Raw genomic sequence first — 23,207 nt, forward strand, 5'->3', positions numbered from 1 at the left:
AAACCAATCCCCACCACAGCTAATCAATACAGGCCCAGTGGAATTAACAGTTATCTTAAAGTCCTTTAACAACAACAGCTTGATTAACACAATCATCCATTATTAAACACCCACACACCCAGGGCGCTCAGGGAGGGATGGATGGGGAGGGAGAGAGAGAAGGTACTAGAAGGAGTTAAGAGGGGGCTGAAGTGAGGGAGGGAGATGGAGTGGAGGGAAAGAGAGAGGGAGTGACAGGATAAATATATGTTTACATCTGTTGAAGAATCTGTTCCGTTTCTGGAATGCATTGGTTCTGACGGCACCTGTGGGGATGGGATAGAGATGGTGTGTGTGTCTAGACATGGAACGCTGAGGGGGGGGGGGGGGGGGGGGGGGGTGGTGAGGATCAGGGTAGAGGTTTAGGAGAAACTGGTGTTGAGCTGGGAGGCTTGCATGCCTGTCATGACTGGAAGCACACAGCCACATAAGAGAGCGGAGAAAACGTAACTGCCCCCAAGGGATGGACTTGGGCAGGGACGGGATGAGGGAGGGACTGGGGCAGGGATGGGATGAGGGAGAGACTGGAGCAGGGACGGGATGAGGGAGGGACTGGGATGGGATGTGGGAGAGACTGGGGCAGGGATGGGATGAAGGAGAGACTGGGGCAGGGATGGGATGAGGGAGAGACGGGATGAGGGAGAGACTGGAGCAGGGACGGGATGAGGGAGGGACTGGGATGGGATGAGGGAGAGACTTGGGCAGGGATGAGGGAGGGACTGGGATGGGATGAGGGAGAGACTTGGGCAGGGACGGGATGAGGGAGGGACTGGGCAGGGATGAGGGAGAGACTTGGGCAGGGACGGGATGAGGGAGGGACTGGGCAGGGACTGGGAAGGGACAGGATGAGGGAGGAACTGGGCAGAGACGGGATGAAGGAGGGACTGGAGCATTGGGAGACTGGGGCAGGGACGGGATGAGGGGGAGACTGGGGCAGGGACTGGGATGAGGGGGAGACTGGGGCAGGGACGGGATGTGGGAGGGACTGGGATGGGATGAGGGAGAGACTTGGGCAGGGACGGGATGAGGGAGGGACTGGGCAGGGACTGGGAAGGGACAGGATGAGGGAGGAACTGGGCAGAGACGGGATGAAGGAGGGACTGGGGCATTGGGAGACTGGGGCAGGGACGGGATGAGGGGGAGACTGGGGCAGGGACTGGGATGAGGGAGGGACTGGGATGGGATGAGGGAGAGACTGGGGCAGGGACGGGATGAGGGGGAGACTGGGATGAGGGAGAGACTTGGGCAGGGACGGGATGAGGGAGGGACTGGGATGGGATGAGGGAGAGACTGGGGCAGGGACGGGATGAGGGAGGGACTGGGGCAGGGACAGGATGGGGGGGGGGGGAAACTGGGGCAAGGACGGGATGGGATGAGGGAGAGACTAGGGCAGGGACGGGATGAGGGAGGGACTGGGGCAGGATGAGGGAGGGACTGGGGCAGGATGAGGGAGGGACTGGGGCAGGATGAGGGAGGGACTGGGGCAGGATGAGGGAGGGACTGGGGCAGGATGAGGGAGGGACTGGGGCAGGATGAGGGAGGGACTGGGGCAGGATGAGGGAGGGACTGGGGCAGGGACGGGTGAGGGAGGGACTGGGGCAGGGACGGGTGAGGGAGGGACTGGGGCAGGGACGGGTGAGGGAGGGACTGGGGCAGGGACGGGTGAGGGAGGGACTGGGGCAGGGACGGGATGAGGGAGGGTTGAGGGAGGGACTGGGACGGGACGAGGGGGGGACTGGGACGAGGGAGGGACTGGGACGGGATGAGGGAGGGACTGGGACGGGATGAGGGAGGGACTGGGACGGGATGAGGGAGGGACTGGGACGGGATGAGAGGGGGACTGGGACGGGACGGGATGAGGGAGGGACTGGGGCAGGAGGAGGGGTCACTGGCTGGATAACTCTAGAGAACCAGAATAGACAGGGGGGGGGGGGGGGGGGGGGTCTGGTCCTGAAATGGAAAGTTGGAAAGGCTGAGAGAGAGAGATTAGAGGGTTGGGTTTCCCCATGCCAGGGGCTGGGGCTAGAGGGCTCTGCCTGGGTTTGGTGGAGAGGGCCAGGTCGAGCAGCACTGGACGGGATGGGGAAGTGAGTCAGGGGTGATAATTGGTCCTTCACCTTACCCAGCTGACCCAAGGATAGCAGGGGAGCAGAAGTAGACGGGACATGTTGAGAGGGAGGCAGGGGAAGGGTAGACTGAGGAGGGAGTGTGAGAATGATCTGGCCCCTAGCCATGCACAGCTGACCCAGGGAAAGAAGGATGGGACAGGTTGAGAGAGAACGGGTAAGCTAGCTAGGAGTCTAGGAACGGGGGAGACAGGGGTGAGAGTGCTCTTGTCCCTGGCCATGCCCAGGTGACCCAGGTAGAGCATCAGCCAACCAGTTAAATAGGAAAAGATCACTCCCTCTGGAGAGAGGGAGTGAGGAGAAAAGGATAGAGGTGAGAAAAAGAGGAATAGGGATAAAGGGAGTGCGCGAGAAGGTGGGGGGAGACAGTATAAATGGGGAAGAACTAGAGAGGGGAAAGTGAGGGGAAGAGGAGGGGAGGCAGGAAAAGCATAGCTGAGAACAGCCTCTGAATCTGGAGTCTATGATCTATGGTATGGGAGGTCAGAGTGGCAGGGACAGGCCCGTGCACATGGCTCTACCCATCTCCACTCATCTTTCCCCCCCACACACACTACATTATACAAGCGGGGTGCAGAAGAGGGGTTGACTAGTAGGTGCTATTAGCGGAGTGAGTGAGAGATACTGGTGATACTGATTGACAGACAAAGTGGCTGTGGTTCATTAGTAATTTATTGAGTGCGAGTATGTCAAAAAGTTGTTTGAGAGTGTAAAAGAGAAGAGTGAGTAAGTAAACGAGTACTATATGTATGTGAGTGCGTGAGTGAGTAAGTAAACGAGTACTATATGTATGTGAGTGAGTGAGTGAGGGAGTAAACGAGTACTATATGTGAGTGAGTGAGTAAACGAGTACTATATATATATATATATATGTGAGTGAGTAAGTAAACAAGTACTATATTTATGTATGTGAGTGAGTGAGTAAGTAAACGAGTACTATATGTATGTGAGTGAGCGCGTAAACGAGTACTATATGTATGTATGTGAGTGAGTAAACGAGTACTATATGCATGTGAGTGAGTGAGTGAACGAGTACTATATGTATGTGAGTGAGTAAACGAGTACTATGTGTATGTAAGTGAGTGAGTAAACGAGTACTATGTGTATGCAAGTGAGTGAGTAAACGAGTACTATATGTGAGTGAGTGAGTCAGTATGGCCAGAAAGCTGTATGGTGGTGAGGTAACCCCATACAGACAGATTCATGTCCTGCTTAACTCGGAGGGTAAACTAGCATAAAGCCTGTCCGTCTCTCCTCCTCTGATGTTCACCATCCTAAACCCACTGGAGGACTAGAGGGAGGATTGTCTTACAGGTGGGGGTTAGAGGCTAGAACAGAGCTGGACCTCAACTACCAAGCACTAACGTACCTAACCCTCCTACCCCCTCACCCACTACCCCTGCCCTAACGGGAACACAAGTGTCCCTGCATGCGGCCGGGTAGGAGGGAGAGAGAGAGCGAGCAGGAGAGAGGAGGCCCCATAATTAACATGCCAGGCAATCTGAGGACTCTGTGCTCCTCTTCCCACACAAATGCCAAACCCCCATGATTATTATGGTAACACTTCACTCTGTGAAGACACATGGAGGAGAGGGAGGGAGTGTTGGATTACTGGAGGTTTGAGGAGGGGGCTGGGGTGAGGGATAGATGGAGTGAGGAGGTGGAAGCCAGTGTCCTGCTCTGTGATTGACATGTTTAGCAGCAGCTTCCTGGAGCTTTGCGTTATACAACAGAACACATTCTGGGTACTGTACTCAAAACACAAGACTCGGAGCAGGTGGATGGGAAAAAATTATACATGTTTATTCTCAACTGCACCGTTTGTAATGTTGACATTTTATTGCAATGCAAACCAGCGGTAGCCTGGTGGACCCAGTGATCAGTTGAACTGAAGTAGCCTGGTAGACCCAGTGATCAGTTGAACTGAAGTAGCCTGGTAGACCCAGTGATCAGTTGAACTGAAGTAGCCTGGTGGACCCAGTGATCAGTTGAACTGAAGTAGCCTGGTGGACCCAGTGATCAGTTGAACTGAAGTAGCCTGGTGGACCCAGTGATCAGTTGAACTGAAGTAGCCTGGTAGACCCAGTGATCAGTTGAACGGAAGTAGCCTGGTAGACCCAGTGATCAGTTGAACTGAAGTAGCCTGGTGGACCCAGTGATCAGTTGAACTGAAGTAGCCTGGTAGACCCAGTGATCAGTTGAACTGAAGTAGCCTGGTAGACCCAGTGATCAGTTGAACTGAAGTAGCCTGGTGGACCCAGTGATCAGTTGAACTGAAGTAGCCTGGTGGACCCAGTGATCAGTTGAACTGAAGTAGCCTGGTGGACCCAGTGATCAGTTGAACGGAAGTAGCCTGGTAGACCCAGTGATCAGTTGAACTGAAGTAGCCTGGTAGACCCAGTGATCAGTTGAACTGAAGTAGCCTGGTAGACCCAGTGATCAGTTGAACTGAAGTAGCCTGGTAGACCCAGTGATCAGTTGAACGGAAGTAGCCTGGTAGACCCAGTGATCAGTTGAACGGAAGTAGCCTGGTGGACCCAGTGATCAGTTGAACTGAAGTAGCCTGGTAGACCCAGTGATCAGTTGAACTGAAGTAGCCTGGTAGACCAAGTGATCAGTTGAACTGAAGTAGCCTGGTAGACCCAGTGATCAGTTGAACTGAAGTAGCCTGGTGGACCCAGTGATCAGTTGAACTGAAGTAGCCTGGTAGACCCAGTGATCAGTTGAACTGAAGTAGCCTGGTAGACCAAGTGATCAGTTGAACTGAAGTAGCCTGGTGGACCCAGTGATCAGTTGAACGGAAGTAGCCTGGTGGACCCAGTGATCAGTTGAACGGAAGTAGCCTGGTAGACCCAGTGATCAGTTGACCTGAAGTAGCCTGGTAGACCCAGTGATCAGTTGAACTGAAGTAGCCTGGTAGACCCAGTGATCAGTTGAACTGAAGTAGCCTGGTGGACCCAGTGATCAGTTGAACGGAAGTAGCCTGGTGGACCCAGTGATCAGTTGAACTGAAGTAGCCTGGTGGACCCAGTGATCAGTTGAACGGAAGTAGCCTGGTAGACCCAGTGATCAGTTTAACTGAAGTAGCCTGGTGGACCCAGTGATCAGTTGAACTGAAGTAGCCTGGTAGACCCAGTGATCAGTTGAACGGAAGTAGCCAAGTGGACCCAGTGATCAGTTGAACTGAAGTAGCCTGGTAGACCCAGTGATCAGTTGAACTGAAGTAGCCTGGTAGACCCAGTGATCAGTTGAACTGAAGTAGCCTGGTGGACCCAGTGATCAGTTGAACGGAAGTAGCCTGGTAGACCCAGTGATCAGTTGAACGGAAGTAGCCTGGTGGACCCAGTGATCAGCTGAACTGAAGTAGCCTGGTGGACTGAAGTAGCCTGGTGGACCCAGTGATCAGTTGAACTGAAGTAGCCTGGTGAACCCAGTGATCAGTTGAACTGAAGTAGCCTGGTGAACCCAGTGATCAAGCTGGTTCCACCAAGCTAAACCGGCTGTGCAACAGTCTTCCATTTTTCATCAAAAAAACTTCAGCAGAAACCCATACCTGAATAAATAGCCAGGTCTACTGTATGTAGAGGCCAAAGGTTTGCATGAATCCATGTACAGTGCCTTGGGAAAGTATTCGGCCCCCTTGAACTTTGCGACCTTTTGCCACATTTCAGGCTTCAAACATAAAGATATAAAACTATTTTTTTGTGAAGAATCAACAACAAGTGGGACACAATCATGAAGTGGAACGACATTTATTGGATATTTCAAACTTTTTTAACAAATCAAAAACTGAAAAATTGGGCGTGCAAAATTATTCAGCCCCCTTAAGTTAATACTTTGTAGCGCCACCTTTTGCTGCGATTACAGCTGTAAGTCGCTTGGGGTATGTCTCTATCAGTTTTGCACATCGAGAGACTGAAATTTTTTCCCAATCCTCCTTGCAAAACAGCTCGAGCTCAGTGAGGTTGGATGGAGAGCATTTGTGAACAGCAGTTTTCAGTTATTTCCACAGATTCTCGATTGGATTCAGGTCTGGACTTTGACTTGGCCATTCTAACACCTGGATATGTTTATTTTTGAACCATTCCATTGTAGATTTTGCTTTATGTTTTGGATCATTGTCTTGTTGGAAGACAAATCTCCGTCCCAGTCTCAGGTCTTTTGAAGACTCCATCAGGTTTTCTTCCAGAATGGTCCTGTATTTGGCTCCATCCATCTTCCCATCAATTTTAACCATCTTCCCTGTCCCTGCTGAAGAAAAGCAGGCCCAAACCATGATGCTGCCACCACCATGTTTGACAGTGGGGATGTTGTGTTCAGCTGTGTTGCTTTTACGCCAAACATAACGTTTTGCATTGTTGCCAAAAAGTTCAATTTTGGTTTCATCTGGCCAGAGCACCTTCTTCCACATGTTTGGTGTGTCTCCCAGGTGGCTTTTGGCAAACTTTAAACGACACTTTTTATGGATATCTTTAAGAAATGGCTTTCTTCTTGCCACTCTTCCATAAAGGCCAGATTTTTGCAATATACAACTGATTGTTGTCCTATGGACAGAGTCTCCCACCTCAGCTGTAGATCTCTGCAGTTCATCCAGAGTGATCATGGGCCTCTTGGCTGCATCTCTGATCAGTCTTCTCCTTGTATGAGCTGAAAGTTTAGAGGGACGGCCAGGTCTTGGTAGATTTGCAGTGGTCTGATACTCCTTCCATTTCAATATTAATCGCTTGCACAGTGCTCCTTGGGATGTTTAAAGCTTGGGAATTTTTTTTGTATCCAAATCCGGCTTTAAACTTCTTCACAACAGTATCTCGGACCTGCCTGGTGTGTTCCTTGTTCTTCATGATGCTCTCTGCGCTTTTAACGGACCTCTGAGACTATCACAGTGCAGGTGCATTTATACGGAGACTCGATTACACACAGGTGGATTGTATTTATCATCATTAGTCATTTAGGTCAACATTGGATCATTCAGAGATCCTCACTGAACTTCTGGAGAGAGTTTGCTGCACTGAAAGTAAAGGGGCTGAATAATTTTGCACGGCCAATTTTTCAGTTTTTGATTTGTTAAAAATAAATGTTGTTCCACTTCATGATTGTGTCCCACTTGTTGTTGATTCTTCACAAAAAAATACAGTTTTATATCTTTATGTTTGAAGCCTGAAATGTGGCAAAAGGTCGCAAAGTTCAAGGGGGCCGAATACTTTCGCAAGGCACTGTAAACACACTAAAACTGATGTCATAGACTAAACCATAATGAAATCAATCTCAGTGACTGTCACATGACCATGACCTATATGGCCTTGAGGTTTAACATGGGAACATTCCCACCCAGTTGCAGTCCCTATTGCCACTAACTAACACCCCTGTTGGCATGTCTTTGGACATCATGTGTGTGTGCCCGTGCATGTCATCCTGTTAAGGTTTCTGATTTATCTAGCCAGCAGGGCACAGAACACCTTTGACTGCTCTGGGGACCAAAAAAACATTTACCCCATTTTTGGCAATGAAGCCCTTTATCTCCTCCCCCAGAGTCAGATGGACTGGTGGTTACCTCGAACTTCCTTCATACTGGACAGAGACATAAAATGGGTCTCCACGAGTTTATCGGACTCTGGGGAAGGAGATACATTGGATTTGGCCAATTTATCCCTTTAACTGGGAAGAGTTCACGCTAACGTTACGATTTCTGCCTACACCCACTCAAACCATGGCTTACACATTTCAACACGTTCCTGAACCACCGGGTCCAACCCGCTCACTTATACTCAGAAAAACATATGAACGCACACAGGCACACTAACACAAGCATGCGCGCGTGCACACACACACACACACACACACACACACACACGCATTGACCGCATCTTAATGGTTTCAGAACTCCACATTGATCCTCTGAGTCGTCACAGAATATCAAACACAAACCCTGGTAAAAGACTGTTCTATGCAATGAAACGTGTACACAGGCCTGTGTGTGAGCGTTTACACAGGCCTGTGTGTGAGCGTTTGCACAGGCCTGTGTGTGAGCGTTTGCACAGGCCTGTGTGTGAGCGTTTGCACAGGCCTGTGTGTGAGCGTTTGCACAGGCCTGTGTGTGAGCGTTTGCACAGGCCTGTGTGTGAGCGTTTGCACAGGCCTGTGTGTGAGCGTTTACACAGGCCTGTGTGTGAGCGTTTACACAGGCCTGTGTGTGAGCGTTTACACAGGCCTGTGTGTGAGCGTTTACACAGGCCTGTGTGTGAGCGTTTGCACAGGCCTGTGTGTGAGCGTTTACACAGGCCTGTGTGTGAGCGTTTACACAGGCCTGTGTGTGAGCGTTTGCACAGGCCTGTGTGTGAGCGTTTACACAGGCCTGTGTGTGAGCGTTTGCACAGGCCTGTGTGTGAGCGTTTACACAGGCCTGTGTGTGAGCGTTTGCACAGGCCTGTGTGTGAGCGTTTGTACAGGCCTGTGTGTGAGCGTTTGTACAGGCCTGTGTGTGAGCGTTTGCACAGGCCTGTGTGTGAGCGTTTGTACAGGCCTGTGTGTGAGCGTTTGCACAGGCCTGTGTGTGAGCGTTTACACAGGCCTGTGTGTGAGCGTTTGTACAGGCCTGTGTGTGAGCGTTTGTACAGGCCTGTGTGTGAGCGTTTGTACAGGCCTGTGTGTGAGCGTTTGCACAGGCCTGTGTGTGAGCGTTTGTACAGGCCTGTGTGTGAGCGTTTGCACAGGCCTGTGTGTGAGCGTTTACACAGGCCTGTGTGTGAGCGTTTGTGTGTGTAGGTGAAGTATTCCTAGTATCCATCCCATCTCCGTCCCGGTTGAGGGTGGTTTATGTGCATCTGTCACACATGGCCTGTCTATCAGGTCTTTAGTTATGGCCAGTTGACAGGTTGACGAGAGACAGAGCTGAGAGAGGAGGTCCTACCATCGGGGGGACGGGACTGTATCGTAGCAGGCCTCTCAACTGGTTGATCACATGACAATATTGGTTCTAGTAACAATGTGGCCAGAAGAACAGTCCAATCAAATAATCTAATACAGGTGGAAAATGAAGCAGAACAAAAGGATCAATATAACCATGATGTAGTGGATAATGACTCCAGGGACGAGGCTGGTCCTTCAAAACAACAAAGCAGCATGTGTGTGATTCTGTGGATGCCGGAGGGTGCATGTGTTTTTGTGTGTGTGTGATTACCTCATGCAGCCATGTGAGTGAGTGAGTGAGTGAGTGAATGAGTGAGTGACACACACACAGTGTGCCCACCTGTTTGACACCGAGGGCCTGAGAAAGTGAAGAGGAATGAACAGAATGTCTGTCTGTGAGCACTGGGGTTGGGCCCAGATATGTTAGTGTGTGTGTGTGTGTGTGTGTGTGCCTGATTAACACAGCTATGGGAGAGTGGTGGGGAATGGCATTTAGAGTGGGATATTTTACCAAGCAGCTGAGGAGAGAAATAAACACACACGGGATTCACTCTCCTCACTCTATAGCCTCACTATTAAAATAGTGAGAGACGATTACTGGCGTGCAGAAAGTTTATTTTACACAAACGGGTACATGCATGGACATAGCAACTGTGTAGTCTGAAATTAAAAAAACACATGCCCGATAGAGCTGTGTGTGTGCGTGTGTGTGTATGTGTGTGTGTGTAACAGAGAAAGAAGAGAGTTTTCAGGAAAGAGAGAGGAGTGATAGAGGAGAGATTCTGGTGAGAAACTAGAGTGTGTGAACCAGCGAATGATGCAGAGAAACAAACTAAAAGAAAGACATTAAGCCACGGCCAAATAAGAACAGGCTTTTGAGTGAGATGCATCAAATGACATCAGCGTGTGTTGTATTGGTGCCATATTTTAACTATATATGTGATGCTAGATGGAATGGTTCAATCAACTCAATACACAAAGAGATCTTTAGAAATCTGCTGCCCTGATTTAAAAATATATAAATAATAAATAAATATATTATATATTATATATATTATATATATATGTATGTGTGTGTGTGTGTGTGTGTGTGTGTGTGTGTGTGTGTGTGTGTGTGTGTGTGTGTGTGTGTGTGTGTATTATATACCATTTAGCTGACACTTATCTAACGCGACTTCCAGTCACAGTACAGAGAGGGTGTCGTGGGGTTGGCTTGATCTGATTAACGACATCAGAGACAGACGAAATATGAGGTGGCAATCGCTCCGGCCAGGGAACGTAGACCTCTTTATCAACATGTAGTCATGTCGGCCAAAACAACCATCTATAGTTGCAAGTGTGCATGCAACATTTGGTTCTTTGTGCAGAGATGAATCTGCCCCGCATCAACAGATCCACACACACACCTGCCCCGCATCAACAGATCCACACACACACCTGCACCGCATCAACAGATCCACACACACACCTGCCCGGCATCAACAGATCCACACACACACCTGCCCGGCATCAACAGATCCACACACACACCTGCCCGGCATCAACAGATCCACACACACACCTGCCCCGCATCAACAGATCCACACACACACCTGCACCGCATCAACAGATCCACACACACACCTGCCCGGCATCAACAGATCCACACACACACCTGCCCGGCATCAACAGATCCACACACACACCTGCCCCGCATCAACAGATCCACACACACACACCTGCCCCGCATCAACAGATCCACACACACACACACCTGCCCCGCATCAACAGATCCACACACACACACCTGCCCCGCATCAACAGATCCACACACACACCTGCCCCGCATCAACAGATCCACACACACACCTGCCCCGCATCAACAGATCCACCCACACACCTGCCCCGCACCAACAGATCCACACATCTGCCCCGCATCAACAGATCCACACACCTGCCCCGCAATAACAGATCCACACACCTGCCCCGCAATAACAGATCCACACACCTGCCCCGCATTAACAGATCCACACAACTGCCCCGCAATAAGAGATCCACACATCTGCCCTGCAATAACAGATCCACACACCTGCCCTGCAATAACAGATTCACACATCTGCCCCGCAATAAGAGATCCACACATCTGCCCTGCAATAACAGATCCACACATCTGCCCTGCAATAACAGATCTACACACCCACAAGTTACGTCTCATATACTAAAGCTGAAGAACTGCACATTCAGGTACTTTTTATGGTGAATTCATTAAACATAGAAAGGAAAATGCCGCACACTGCTGCTCATGATACCAGGTGATTTTATTATGTTGTTCCGACCCGGTCTTCATCATGCCTGTGTGTGTTTATCAGTCAAGCTCGTTGTTAGAGGACTTTAAGATTATTATAACTTTTTGACCCTAGAGTGTGCGTGAACTGTGGCAAAAACAGGGGTGGGAAAAATGCCCAATTGTCATATCTTTGAGTAAAGATACCTTAATAGAAAATGACTGAAGTAAAAGTGTAAAACACTGTGTTTTTGGTTATCAAAAGTAAATGTAATTGCAATAATATACTTAAGTATCAAAAATCTAATTAAAAGTATACCTCATTTCAAACTCCTTATATTAAGCAAACCAGACGACACCATTTACTTTCTTCCCATCTATAGATAGCCAGGGGAACACTCCAACACTCAGACATCATTTACAAACAAAGCCTTTGTGTTTCGTGAGTCCGCCAGATCAGAGGCAGTAGGGATGATCAGTGATGATCAAAATGCACTTTTGGGTGTCTGGGAAAATGTATGGAGTAAAAAAGTACAAAAATATAAATAGTAAAGTACAGATAGCCCAAAAAACGTAAAAGTATATTTACTTAAGTACTTACCCCTGAATAAAATCACCCGGGCGCACGAGCAAGTGTGCGGCAATTTCCTTTTCCTGCGCGCATGACTAAATCACTTTGAATAAAACCGTCTGCTAAATGGCACAATAATATATATTTTTTAATTGAATCACCAAGTCACATGAAGACCTAATAACAGAGTCCAAGGGTAAGATTACAACATCGTATTATAGAAGAATTATACGCTCACTAAGTGAAGCCTAAATACATCTGTGGTTAGATGCACACATGACACTGAACACCACAGGTAGCATGTGTGTGCATGTGCACACGTGTGAGAGATGACAGGTTGCAGACAGTGGGAAATGACAATGAGAGGTTAACAGGGTCTGATGACAGACCACACAGCAGTGATTTATAGACCTAATAAATGGGCTGATCATCGGCACGGTAACGAGATCCCCACAAGGTTTGGGGAATGGGGGGGAGGGGGTACCAATAACTTGATGCTGAGATGGGGGGGAAATAGCTGCCATATCAGATCCAGTACAGGAACCTGAACCACTCCACCTCTAACGCACAAACAGGTCAACATTCTAACCCCGCCCGGGTGGGAGGAAGAAGACTGTGTGTGTGTGTGTAGCAGTGAAAGGGATCTGTCCTGCCAGGGTGATTTATACAAAACAGAGCTAGAGACAAACTGACAACAGAAACTGCAATAAAACACTACCCAGCCACTGACTGAGGGGATAAGAATGTGTGTGTGTGTGTGTGTGTGTGTGTGTGTGTGTACCAAATAAAGTCATGCCAACTCTCAATCAGTTAACCATATGTTGAGTGAGGGACAGCAACAGTACACACACCCCTTCCTATATCTAGAAATACTCCTTCACACCATCACACTAGATAATCTGCCATTTGTTTAGTAAACAAACAATAGCCGGTTGCCCTCTCAGCTTTGCCCTTTGCAAAACCAAAGTGGACACGTTGTTTACGGAACGCACAACCTAGGTTACACTTGTGAGGAACACGTTTTGGTTCATTTCCTTCCATTGACGAATGGTCAATTTATTCATCGTCTTTTGTTTGTAGCGCTCCTGTTAATGTTGAGTAAGTATGTGCCTCCGATGATGCAGACTACCTGGCCTGATTGTCTTAACTCCCCACCACTGTGGAGCTTCGGAAAGTCATTGTTTTCTTCACAACGTACTTTTATTTCCCTTGAGAATGACAGTAGGTCCTCAACGTAGCCCGTTTTAAACATCTGTCCAGCTCTGATCCGGTGGAAACTTCATAAAACAGGCCTACCTGATTACTTCTTATCCCTGGTGCAGATAGCCTACAGCTGTCTGTCAGGAGCTCACTGGCACAGGAAACTATGAGGGCCCACAATATTCTATACAATGTTGCAAGTTTGCAAGCACCAGCTTCAGGCCAGACCAAGTTAATAGTTGATACAATGTTTTAAGTTCCTTGCAGACAGGCCATGTGTAGCCAATGTGATCTATAGAATGTCTTTTAAATTAAGATATTTTCTACCTGGAATATTTTTTTTGTTGGCTTTATTAGGCTATTTCTACATAGAAGCAATAGAAGTTACTTTAAGAATCATGATTAACCACATTATAATGATTTTGAGATACGAAGGCTTTATTCTAAATGAAATGAAAATCAGAACTGGCACGCAGATCGGTAGAAATAGTAGGATAGGATAAAATAGTAGGATAAATTGAAAAGGTTGACAACCCCTGGTGCAGCCTATTACCTACCGGTAACTTCAGGAGCTTCATGACAGAATCTATGACCAGCAGTAGCTGGAGGAGAGACAGGAACAGGTTCTTATTCTGGCCAGACTATTACACACCCCCCCCCCCCCCAAGTCATTTGTGAGTCTTAATTATTGAATCACTGTGTGCTTAAAGCATCAGACAAGCTCAGTAGCCTACATATAGTTGATTTTATGAAAACATATAGGGTGTGTCGATATAGGGAAAAATACAAGTTAACATTTTGACCAATCGATTTGTTGAAAGAACAGACGACGCTAGGTTGACTAAGATTTAGTTTTGTCATAGCCCTAGTGGAAACTACAAACTTCAGAAGCCTTTTTAAACCTCAAATGTACTGCTAGTTTGCAATTCCTGCTCTACAGGACAATTCCTGCAACAACATGGTGATCAAATTAAGATCATACACCTGTATGTTAACCTTTTTGGGATAGGGGGCAGCATTTTTACTTTTGGATGAATAGCGTGCCCAGAGTGAACTACCTCCTACTCTGTCCCAGATGCTAATATATGCATATTATTAGAATTGGATAGAAAACTCTCTGAAGTTTCTAAAACTGTTTGAATGATGTCTGTGAGTATAACAGAACTCATATGGCAGGCGAAAACATGAGAAAAATCCAACCAGGAAGTGGGAAATCTGAGGTTTGTAGTTTTTCAAAGCTTGGCCTACCGAATACACATTATCTTTGGAGTCAAGTTGCACTTCCTACGGCTCCCACTAGATGTCAACCGTCTTTAGAAAATGGTTTGAGGATTCTACTATAAAGGAGGTGCTCATGAGATCCGCTTGAGTCAGTGGTCTGGCAGAGTGTCTCAGGCTCGTGACGCGTGCTCCCGACAGAGTTAGCTCGCAAAATCACAGGATGTTTTGGAATCAAAACATTACTGCACGTAACGCGCCAATGAAAACTGAGATTTTTGGATATAAATACGCACATTATCGAACAAAACATACATGTTTTGTGTAACATGATGTCCTATGAGTGTCATCTGATAAAGATCATCAAAGGTTAGTGATTAATTATATCTATATTTCTGCTTTTTGTGACTCCTATCTTTGGCTGGAAAAATGGCAATGACTTGGCGGTGATCTAACAATCAGATTAGATTAACAAGAAGTTTCTTTCATTTGCTTTATTGGCCTTGTTAATGTGTGAAAGTTACATATTTGAAAAAAATATTTTTTAATTTTGCGCACTGCCTTTTCAGCGGAATGTTGTCGAGGGGTTCCGCTAGCGGAACGCCTGCACTAGAAAGGTTAAAGGGGAAATCCACCACTTTTCAACCTCATATTCAATATCTCCAGCACCATACCAGTGTATTTTACAAATGACGTGTATCTACATTCTGTAGTTTCCCTTTAAGATTCAGAGAAATAACAGAGCAAACAATGTGATTATAATAGGCTACACCTACATTACACAGAGACATAGATAAACAGTCACAAAGAGACCAACAAAGACAGATGGAGAGGCTGAAATAGAGATGGATGGAGGGAGGGAGAGAACTAGGAGAGAGATCCGTCACATAGGGCCTGAACCCGCATGGCTCAGCACTCCTCCACCCTCTTCCTTTCTGTGTTCTGTCCGTTCCTGTCGTTTATCTGCTTTATTAGGTTATCTGGGCTCTCACCCCCCCCCCCCCCCCCCCCCCCCCATCCCCAGGATTCATTATGGCCTTAACTGCTCACTTAGGTTTATGCTCTCTTTAAATTAAACTGCAGATAACCGGGCAGCCAAATAAACACCTGCACTACCACCGAGAAAGAGAGAACTCATTGAAGAGGAAATTAAGAAAAATAACAGTGTGTGTGTGGTCATCAGTACTGTAAGACTGGTCCACATCATTAGTAATTCAATTTGCTCTTTATTAGAGGCTCTTATCTGCAGCACAGACGGCTACTTTCTATCTCTCTCCCCCGTTCCATCTTCTTCTATCGCAACATTCTTTCCTCTATTTATCCTTCCCTCCATCACTGAGAAACAAACAATATAAGTCCTGCTTCAGGCCAGCTACATCTCTACACTTACAGAGGACGATAAAGCACAGAACTAGGAGAAAGAATGACTGGATGGAGAGAGACAGGGGGGGGGGGGGGGGGGGTCAGAGACAGAACGAGACAAGAGAAGAATTAGACAGTAGGAAAGCAATTGAGGACAGATAATTTGTGTGAGAGGGGGAGAGGAGGAGGGTGAATGAAGAGAGAGAAAGGAGAGAGAAGCAGAGAGAGTGAGCTATGGAGAGAGTGCCAGACAGCCAGCCATCAGGATGAATAAAGCCTAATGTTAATAGTGATGGCTTTTTTAATGTCTGCTCGACTCCATTGACTGGGGGCGATTACACTGAGATGGGCATGAGAGGGATGAAGAGAATGGAGGGGTGGAAGGAAGGAAGGGAGGAGGGGCCGAGGGTTGTAAAAACACAGATTGCATTCCATCAGGTTAGGTCTATATTCTCTAGTTCGTTAAAACAATCCAATTTGCAAAAGGATAATTATGCATTAGCTGCTTTTTATCTAGTGGGCTGGCTGGGGGGAGAGGAGAGTGGTGGTGGTGCCAGGACTTGATAGCAGCAGCCTCTTCCCCACCTTCACCCACTGCAAATTACCCACTATCACAGCTCAATTGGGTAATCAATTACCACCCCTTCCTACCCCTACACACACACACAGATCACAGCAGCTCTCCATAGGCCTCTCATAGAGAGGAATGCTGACCCCTATTGGAGAGAGGGGACAGTGTGGAATAAAATTGGCCCAATCAAAGCACTGGCAAGAGTGCAAATGTCCAACAGTGTCCTAAAATGAGTCACTAAACCATAGAGCTATTAGATAGACTGGATCCACAGTACTGTCCATGTGATGTTATTCTCCACGGAGGATATATTCATTAAGTGAATTCGTCACGGCTAAAAGAGAACACCACTCGCAACTAGTTGAATTAATTAGCTAGACCTCCTGAGTCCCGAGTAGAAGGAAAATTATAGTAAACAACCTATTTATCTAATTGGACCTCTATATGAGTTACTCTCACTACCAGTGGAAATCTGACGGTGTGTTAAGTTTAAAATGGATAGAAATTCCATGAATTCCTCCATTTATTTCAGAGGTACAGTTGATATAACAGGGGTCAGAGTTGTAAATTGACCAGAAAAACCTCTTGGCCTAATAGGATGGATCATGTTTACCTCCGTATTCCCTAGTGTTTGCCAGGACGTAATCGTAATTAGTAAGATCTTTTTTATTTTTACTGGTTAAATAAAATGTCAAATAAAGTGCTGTCTTTCTACCTGTCCTGGAGGGGCTGGGGGAGAGACGTCGTAGCTTGTGTCTGCCGAACGAGACCAGTTCACGGGACATGGTCCTCTTCACACCTCCCGGGCTCCAGACCGGGGTGTGTGTCCGAACCGGGCTGTGTGTCCGTCGGCGGAGAGAGTAGCGGCTGTTCAGGGTCATGTCTGCTGGGCTGGACCTCCGCTCGGATCCAGACTCACTGCAACACACAGGACAAGGTATGTGTCAGAGACAGGTAGGTGTGTGTGGTGTGTGTGAAAACATTCAGAAAAATATAGATTTGGCCAAAGGCAACATTACATGTTCACAGATACAAAATCAGGATAAAAAGAGACATATTCCAACATGCATTACCAGACGTAAGAGAATAGGTGTGATACAAGTAAAGACATCTCTGACTTCCCTTAATCCTCCTCTTTCTCACCTGCTAGCCGGCCTCCTGATAATCTTCATCCTGCTCCTGAGTTTGAACCCTCCAGGGGAGGAGGAGGGCGGCACTATTATGCGTTGAGTTACAGATAGAGGGACACTGGACACCCCCTTGGCCCCGTTCTCTTTCTCCGAGGTCCAACGAAACACAGACCCACGTCGGGCCCCTATCCCTCCTCCTGTACCAGTCTGCCCCCCTCCTCCAGACCCTGCCTTCCAGCGGTAGAGACTACTGAGGGAGGTGGAGGCACCTGCTGCCTTGCGCTGCTTGGCTAAAAGACTTGGGGATTTGGGTTTCTTGGATTCCCCCTTTCCCTTCTCTGGAGCTCTCTGAGGCAGAGCCAGGGCTTTGGGTGATAGGGGCTTCCGGGACAGCCTGGCCTGGCCACTTGCAGAAGACGACACCCAGGTGTACTTGGTGGTCTTAGGGACTGCGATGGATAGACTGAGCCTACGGGGAACCTTCTTGATGGGGGCAGAGGCTCTTCTACTAGGGAGCCCAGGATGGGAGACTGGGATGGGGGAAGAGGTGATGAGTTTGTCTGGGGGCTGGGCCTCTGTTCTGGCCTGGCTGGGCCCAGCTCCTCCTGGCTGATGGCTGTTCACCCAAGTGAACTTGGAGTGTCTCTGGGGAGAGGATGTTGTCTGGGGCTGGGCTGGTGTGGAATTGGACATGGGGCTTAGTTGGGGTCCTTGTAGGGCACTAGGGGAGGCAGAGAGAGGGGGTGAAAGAAGTAGAGGTGGGTCCGTATCGCTAGGGATGAGGTTGCCGGTGGTTGCATTGACAGTATGTTTACCTCCTGTGCTGGTTTTCTCAGAGTGATGAGGTCTGATATGCAGCTGAGCAGTGCTCTGGACCATGGTGGTAGTAACAGTAGATTTGTCTGAGACAGGGACACTTGTCAATTCTGTATTATTTTCTCCAGGGGCAGTGGCTTTCACAGGCAGTCCCATGCCCTTCTCTTCAGTGGTGGACTGAAACTCATATTTAGTCTCTCTCTGCTGGTCATCTGGAGGTCCAGGCCCTGTTAGCCCAGAGAGTCCCAGCCAAGCATCACCCCCAGGTCCTGTTCTCCCTATGCCTGATTCAGTCTCTGACTCTATAGCTGTGGCTCCACTGCCTGTCACAGTTCTTCTCACTCCCCCTGTGAGTGCATACTGTTGGCCCCTTGGCCCTGTTAGATCCCCAGACGTAGCATATTTTGTTCTATCCTTCTCTCCTCTAGCCAGGTCCTTATTGCTGTGGCTGGGCTGTGAGGTGCCTCTAGCATTAAGGGACAGCAAGCCAGTAGAGGAGTTGGGTTCTGCAGAAACTAACGGCTGCTCTAAAGAGTGCTTGGCAGTCTGTATAGTAGGTCTACTTTGCTGGGCTGAGCTGCTCTTGTTATTGAGGGAGTAGGTCTTCCTCCAGTGTTCCGCGGACTGGGGGGGGTAAGGCCCACCCCGGGAGGGGAATGTGGGGGTGAAAGATGAGCTGTGACCCCTGCCTCGTGGCGGTGGCCTCGCTGGGTGCCACTGCCGGCCAGAAGTAGAAGGGACATCACCATGGACACTCTTGTGGTTGTTGATGAGACCTGTTAGATGACAGAAGGGGGTTAAGAGGTAGCTGGAAAATGTGGTAAATTCAAGTTTAAAGGCGTGAATCTAGCTAGCCTCTACGTTCGGTCGTCCATATGTATAGGCAAGAATATAGTTAGTAACCTACGCGCCTGCTAGCGATAGCCAGCTAGCTAGGCATAAACAGATAACGTATTGGTTCGCAAAGCCAACACAGCATTCATAAGTCTCAAATTGAATAGTTCAGTATCAGCTAGTTATTAAATATAATACACCAGATATGTTCACTATACTGTAAACCACCAACTTACTTTGCAACAGATCGATTTGCCTTTTCAGCGCGTCTCTCTCCATGTTTACGTCCGAAGCTCAAATCGTCATCATGTAGCGCCACGAATATGTGTATTGCCGCGTTCAAAACAACTGGGAACTCGGAAAAAACTAGCTCCGACTGGGGAAATTCGATTTGAACGGTCATCAAACTTGGAATTTCAAGTCGGGAACTCGGGCCTCTTTCCTGACCTCCGGCTTTCGGACCCAAAGATCACTGGCGTGATGATTTTTGTCTCGTATTTTTCCGAGTTCCCAGTTGTTATGAACGGGGCATATGACGACACAACAGTGAAACGAAAGAGGAAGTGAAGTGACTCGCTAGATACCGAACAAATCTTGCCTACTCTCGTAAGAAGATTTACATTACAACTTACAAGGTAAACAATATTGACTAAAATTGTATCTATAGTACAGCATATGACTGAACATACAGCTTGTAGTAATTGGACTGATAGTTATTGCCCAATGCAATGGAGGAACTAAATAGCTGCGATCGAAGTTGGTTTGCACTTTGCTCAGTAGTCGCAGTTGGCAGCTGGCTTTCACTTTCTACGTGTGGTCTAATGCTGGTGTTATAATGGACTTTCTACGTGTTGTCTAATGCTGGTGTTATAATGGACTTTCTGTGGTGTGAGTAAGTTTACGTATGTGTTTATATAAGTACAGTGCATTCGGAAAGTATTCAGACCCCTTCCCTTTTTCCACATTGTTACGTTACAGCCTTATTCTAAATGTTTTTATCTCCCTCTCAATCTACACACCATACCTCAATGATGAAGCAAAAACAGGTTTTTAGAAATATTTTGCAAATGCATATAAAAAATCAACAACATAAATATCACATTTACATAAGTGTTCAGAACCTTTACTCTGTACTTTGTTGAAGAACCTTTGGCAGTGATTACAGTCTCGAGTCTTCTTGGGTGTGACGCTACAAGCTTGGCACAGCTGTATTTGGGGAGTTTCTCCCATTCTTCTCTGCAGATTTCCTCAAGCTCTGTCAGATTGGATGGGGAGTGTCGCTGCACAGCTATTTTCAGGTCTCCAGAGATGTTAGATCGTGTTCAAGTCTGGGCTCTGGCTTGGCCACTCAAGGACATTCAGAAACTCGTCCCGAAGTCACTCCTGTGTTGTCTTGGCTGTGTGCTTAGGTTCGTTGTCCTGTTGGAAGGTGAACCTTCACCCCAGTCTGAGGTCCTGAATGCTCTGGAGCAGGTTTTCAGGAAGAATCTCTCTGTACTTTGCTCTGTTAATATTTCCCTTGATCCTGACTAGTCTCCCAGTTCCTGCCACTGAAAAACATCCCCACAGCACAATGGCAAATTCCAAGCAGGCTGTCATGTACCTTTTACTGAGGAGTGGCTTCCGTCTTGCCACTCTACCATAAAGTCCTGATTAGTGGAGTGCTGCAGAGATGGTTGTCCTTCTGGAACCTTCTCCCATCTCCACAGAGGAACTCTGGAGCTCTGTCAAAGTGACAAGGCTCTTCTCCCCTGATTACTCAGTTTGGCCGGGCAGCCAGCTCTAGGAAGAGTCTTGATGGTTCCAAACTTCTTCCATTTAAGAATGATGGAGGCCACTGTATTCTTGGGGACCTTCAATGCTGCAGACATTTTTTGGTACCCTTCTCCAGATCTGTGCCTCGACACAATCCTGTTTCGGCGGTCTACAGACAATTCCTTCGGCCTCATGGCTTGTTTTTTTCTCTGACATGCACTGTCAACTGTAGGACCTTATATATAGACAGGCGTGTGCCTTTCCAAGCCATGTCCGATCAACTGAATTTACAACAGGTGGACTCCAATCAAGTTGTAGAAACATCTCAAGGATGATCAATGAAAACAGGATGTGAGGACAGACGAAGGGAGGCGAGAAGCAAGTACAGGGACATTTAATAAACAACATGAAACCGAACATGGATCTGGACAGGGAAAACAGAAACAACAATAATGCTGACACGGGGAACAAACTGAGGAACAGAAAGATCTAGACAGGGCAATCAACAAATTGACGGAGTCCAATGAGCGCTGATGCGCGGAATGATTGGCAGCTTGGCGCCCTTGAGCACCAGAGAGGGGGAGCGGGAGCAGGCGTGACACAGGATGCATCCAATCTTCATTTTGAGTCTCATAGCAAAGGGTCTGAATACTTATGCAAATAAGGTATTTCTGTTTTCATTTTGTCATTATGGGGTATTGTGTGTATATTGATGAGGAACACATGTAATACATTTGATTATAAGGCTGTAACTTAACAAAATATGGAAAAAGTGAAGGGATCTGAATACTTTGTGTGTGTGTGTGTGTGTGTAACAGCATGCGGAACATCCTATGCCTTGTACAGTCATTAAAAACAAAATATACATCTTCACATGTTATGGCCATTTCTATTCAAACCCTGTTTCTTCCCTGCATCAGCCATGGACACATGTGATGTGAAGATGTACTACATCATCATAGAGAAACAAATGTTGCTCATCAATGCTGGCCACATCTGTTACATCCAGGAGAGCAGGTACATGTCAAGGCTTAGCAGATCTGAATGTCTGCAGGAATTGCCTGTCATTTGTATGGGCTCCAGTTATGACAGGCTCCTGAAAGTAAACCACCTAAAACCAGTGACTGCTAAGGAGGCAGAGCTGCTGCAAGCCCTAGGAGAGGACTCAGAGAGACTGAAGTGGTATTTAGAGAGGGATGCTTTGGCTACAGCCCTGGGTTTAACTAAGGATACACCTGTCACTGTGGAGTTGGATGGGAAGTGGCTGCAGGGAATTGTACGGTACATTGGAAGGTTGACAGAGCCAAAGTTCACAGACCCCATCGTAGGAACCTTCTTTGGCATCGAACTACAGGTAGCGTTTGCAAATTGTGTATGTTCATACATGTATTATTCTGTTGGAAATGTGTTATTCTACATATCACATGGATATCTACCGGGTTATTCATATGTCCTCTGAATTCCTCATAGGGAGAAGACAAAGGAAAGGGACCAACAGATGGGACATATCTGTCAAAAACCCTATTCTCCTGCAAGAAAGACTGTGGGATTTTTGCTCCATTTTCCAGAGTGAAACCCATGTTTTCCAAACCCAAATTGGTGTCCAAGTGTCTGACCTTTCCAGCAGCCCAGCTGGCCACGCAACCGTCGTCCCAACAGGCCCACCATCAGCCCCTCTCCACCGGAGACAGAGTCACCTTCTTCATGGACGAGGACATCCTCCATGGGATGGTGATGGATCTGGAGGAGAAGGAGGGCAAGACCTTAGTCATCATCTCTACTGTGAGTGCAGAATGATTGGCCGATAGAGCTGTGAGATGTGGCCTATAGCAGGGGAGTAATTTGGCTTTTGGGGTGTGACGGGTGTGTTTCCTGTGTTTGCAGGACCGGGATGAGAAGATCACCCTACCGCTGGACAGCGTCATCAAAGGGGACCTGCTTCAACAGGGTGTGTTTGTGTGTCTGTCTGTGCATAATTGTAATAAACCGTGCGCAAATATATTTTTTGATGCCATTGTTTGGGTTTTTGTGTTGACCACAGAGCCTGAGCCTATGGAGACTGATAAGGCCGTTATGTCTATGGAGGAGGTTCACCCCTTGGGGCTTGGTGTTGACTCTCTAGTGGAGGTGACTCTGGCTATAGGACCTGGCTATGGAACCATCCGCTGGATAGGCACTTTGCCTGGGCAGATAGGAACCTACGCTGGACTGGAGCTGGTACACTGTCTCAACACTGGCCTCTAATGTTCACATGATGCACTGCATGGACCCTGTCTCTGGCTAGAGAGCAATTCATTGTTCCGTTTAATCTCAAACGTCAACTACTCTCCACTTCACTCCCTCTGTCTCTCTGTGTCTCTCTGTCTCTCTCTCTGTCTCTCACTGTCTCACTGTCTCTGTTTCTCTCTCTGTGAGT

The 23,207-nt window shown here is 47.6% G+C and overlaps 2 protein-coding genes across 6 annotated transcripts in view; one reads left to right on the forward strand and one right to left on the reverse strand.

Moving 5' to 3' along the window:
* LOC110524678 (zinc finger CCCH domain-containing protein 3) overlaps positions 1-19,451 on the reverse strand; it is a 115,615-nt gene extending 96,164 nt beyond the window's left edge. For both annotated transcript variants that reach the window (XM_036978563.1, XM_036978561.1), the window contains exons 1-3: positions 19,273-19,451; positions 17,400-18,978; positions 16,972-17,174 (exon numbers count right to left, since the gene is read on the reverse strand). In XM_036978563.1, coding sequence (XP_036834458.1) covers positions 16,972-17,174; positions 17,400-18,978; positions 19,273-19,315 — 1,825 coding nt within the window. In that variant the 5' untranslated portion in view covers positions 19,316-19,451. The remainder of the gene's footprint in view (positions 1-16,971; positions 17,175-17,399; positions 18,979-19,272) is intronic.
* A 92-nt stretch (positions 19,452-19,543) lies between these two features.
* cyldl (cylindromatosis (turban tumor syndrome), like) overlaps positions 19,544-23,207 on the forward strand; it is a 30,809-nt gene continuing 27,145 nt past the window's right edge. For 2 of the 4 annotated variants that reach the window (XR_005051876.1, XM_036978564.1), the window contains exons 1-5: positions 19,689-19,924; positions 21,712-22,145; positions 22,262-22,573; positions 22,676-22,739; positions 22,833-23,008. Coding sequence is in view for 3 of the 4 variants with exons in the window: in XM_036978564.1 (XP_036834459.1) it covers positions 19,909-19,924; positions 21,712-22,145; positions 22,262-22,573; positions 22,676-22,739; positions 22,833-23,008 (1,002 nt within the window). In the remaining variant the exon portion in view is untranslated. The other 2 variants (XM_036978565.1, XM_036978566.1) reach the window with 2 other exon arrangements.

This window comes from Oncorhynchus mykiss, chromosome 5, assembly GCF_013265735.2.
Source record: "Oncorhynchus mykiss isolate Arlee chromosome 5, USDA_OmykA_1.1, whole genome shotgun sequence".
Classification (NCBI taxonomy): Eukaryota; Metazoa; Chordata; class Actinopteri; order Salmoniformes; family Salmonidae; genus Oncorhynchus; species Oncorhynchus mykiss.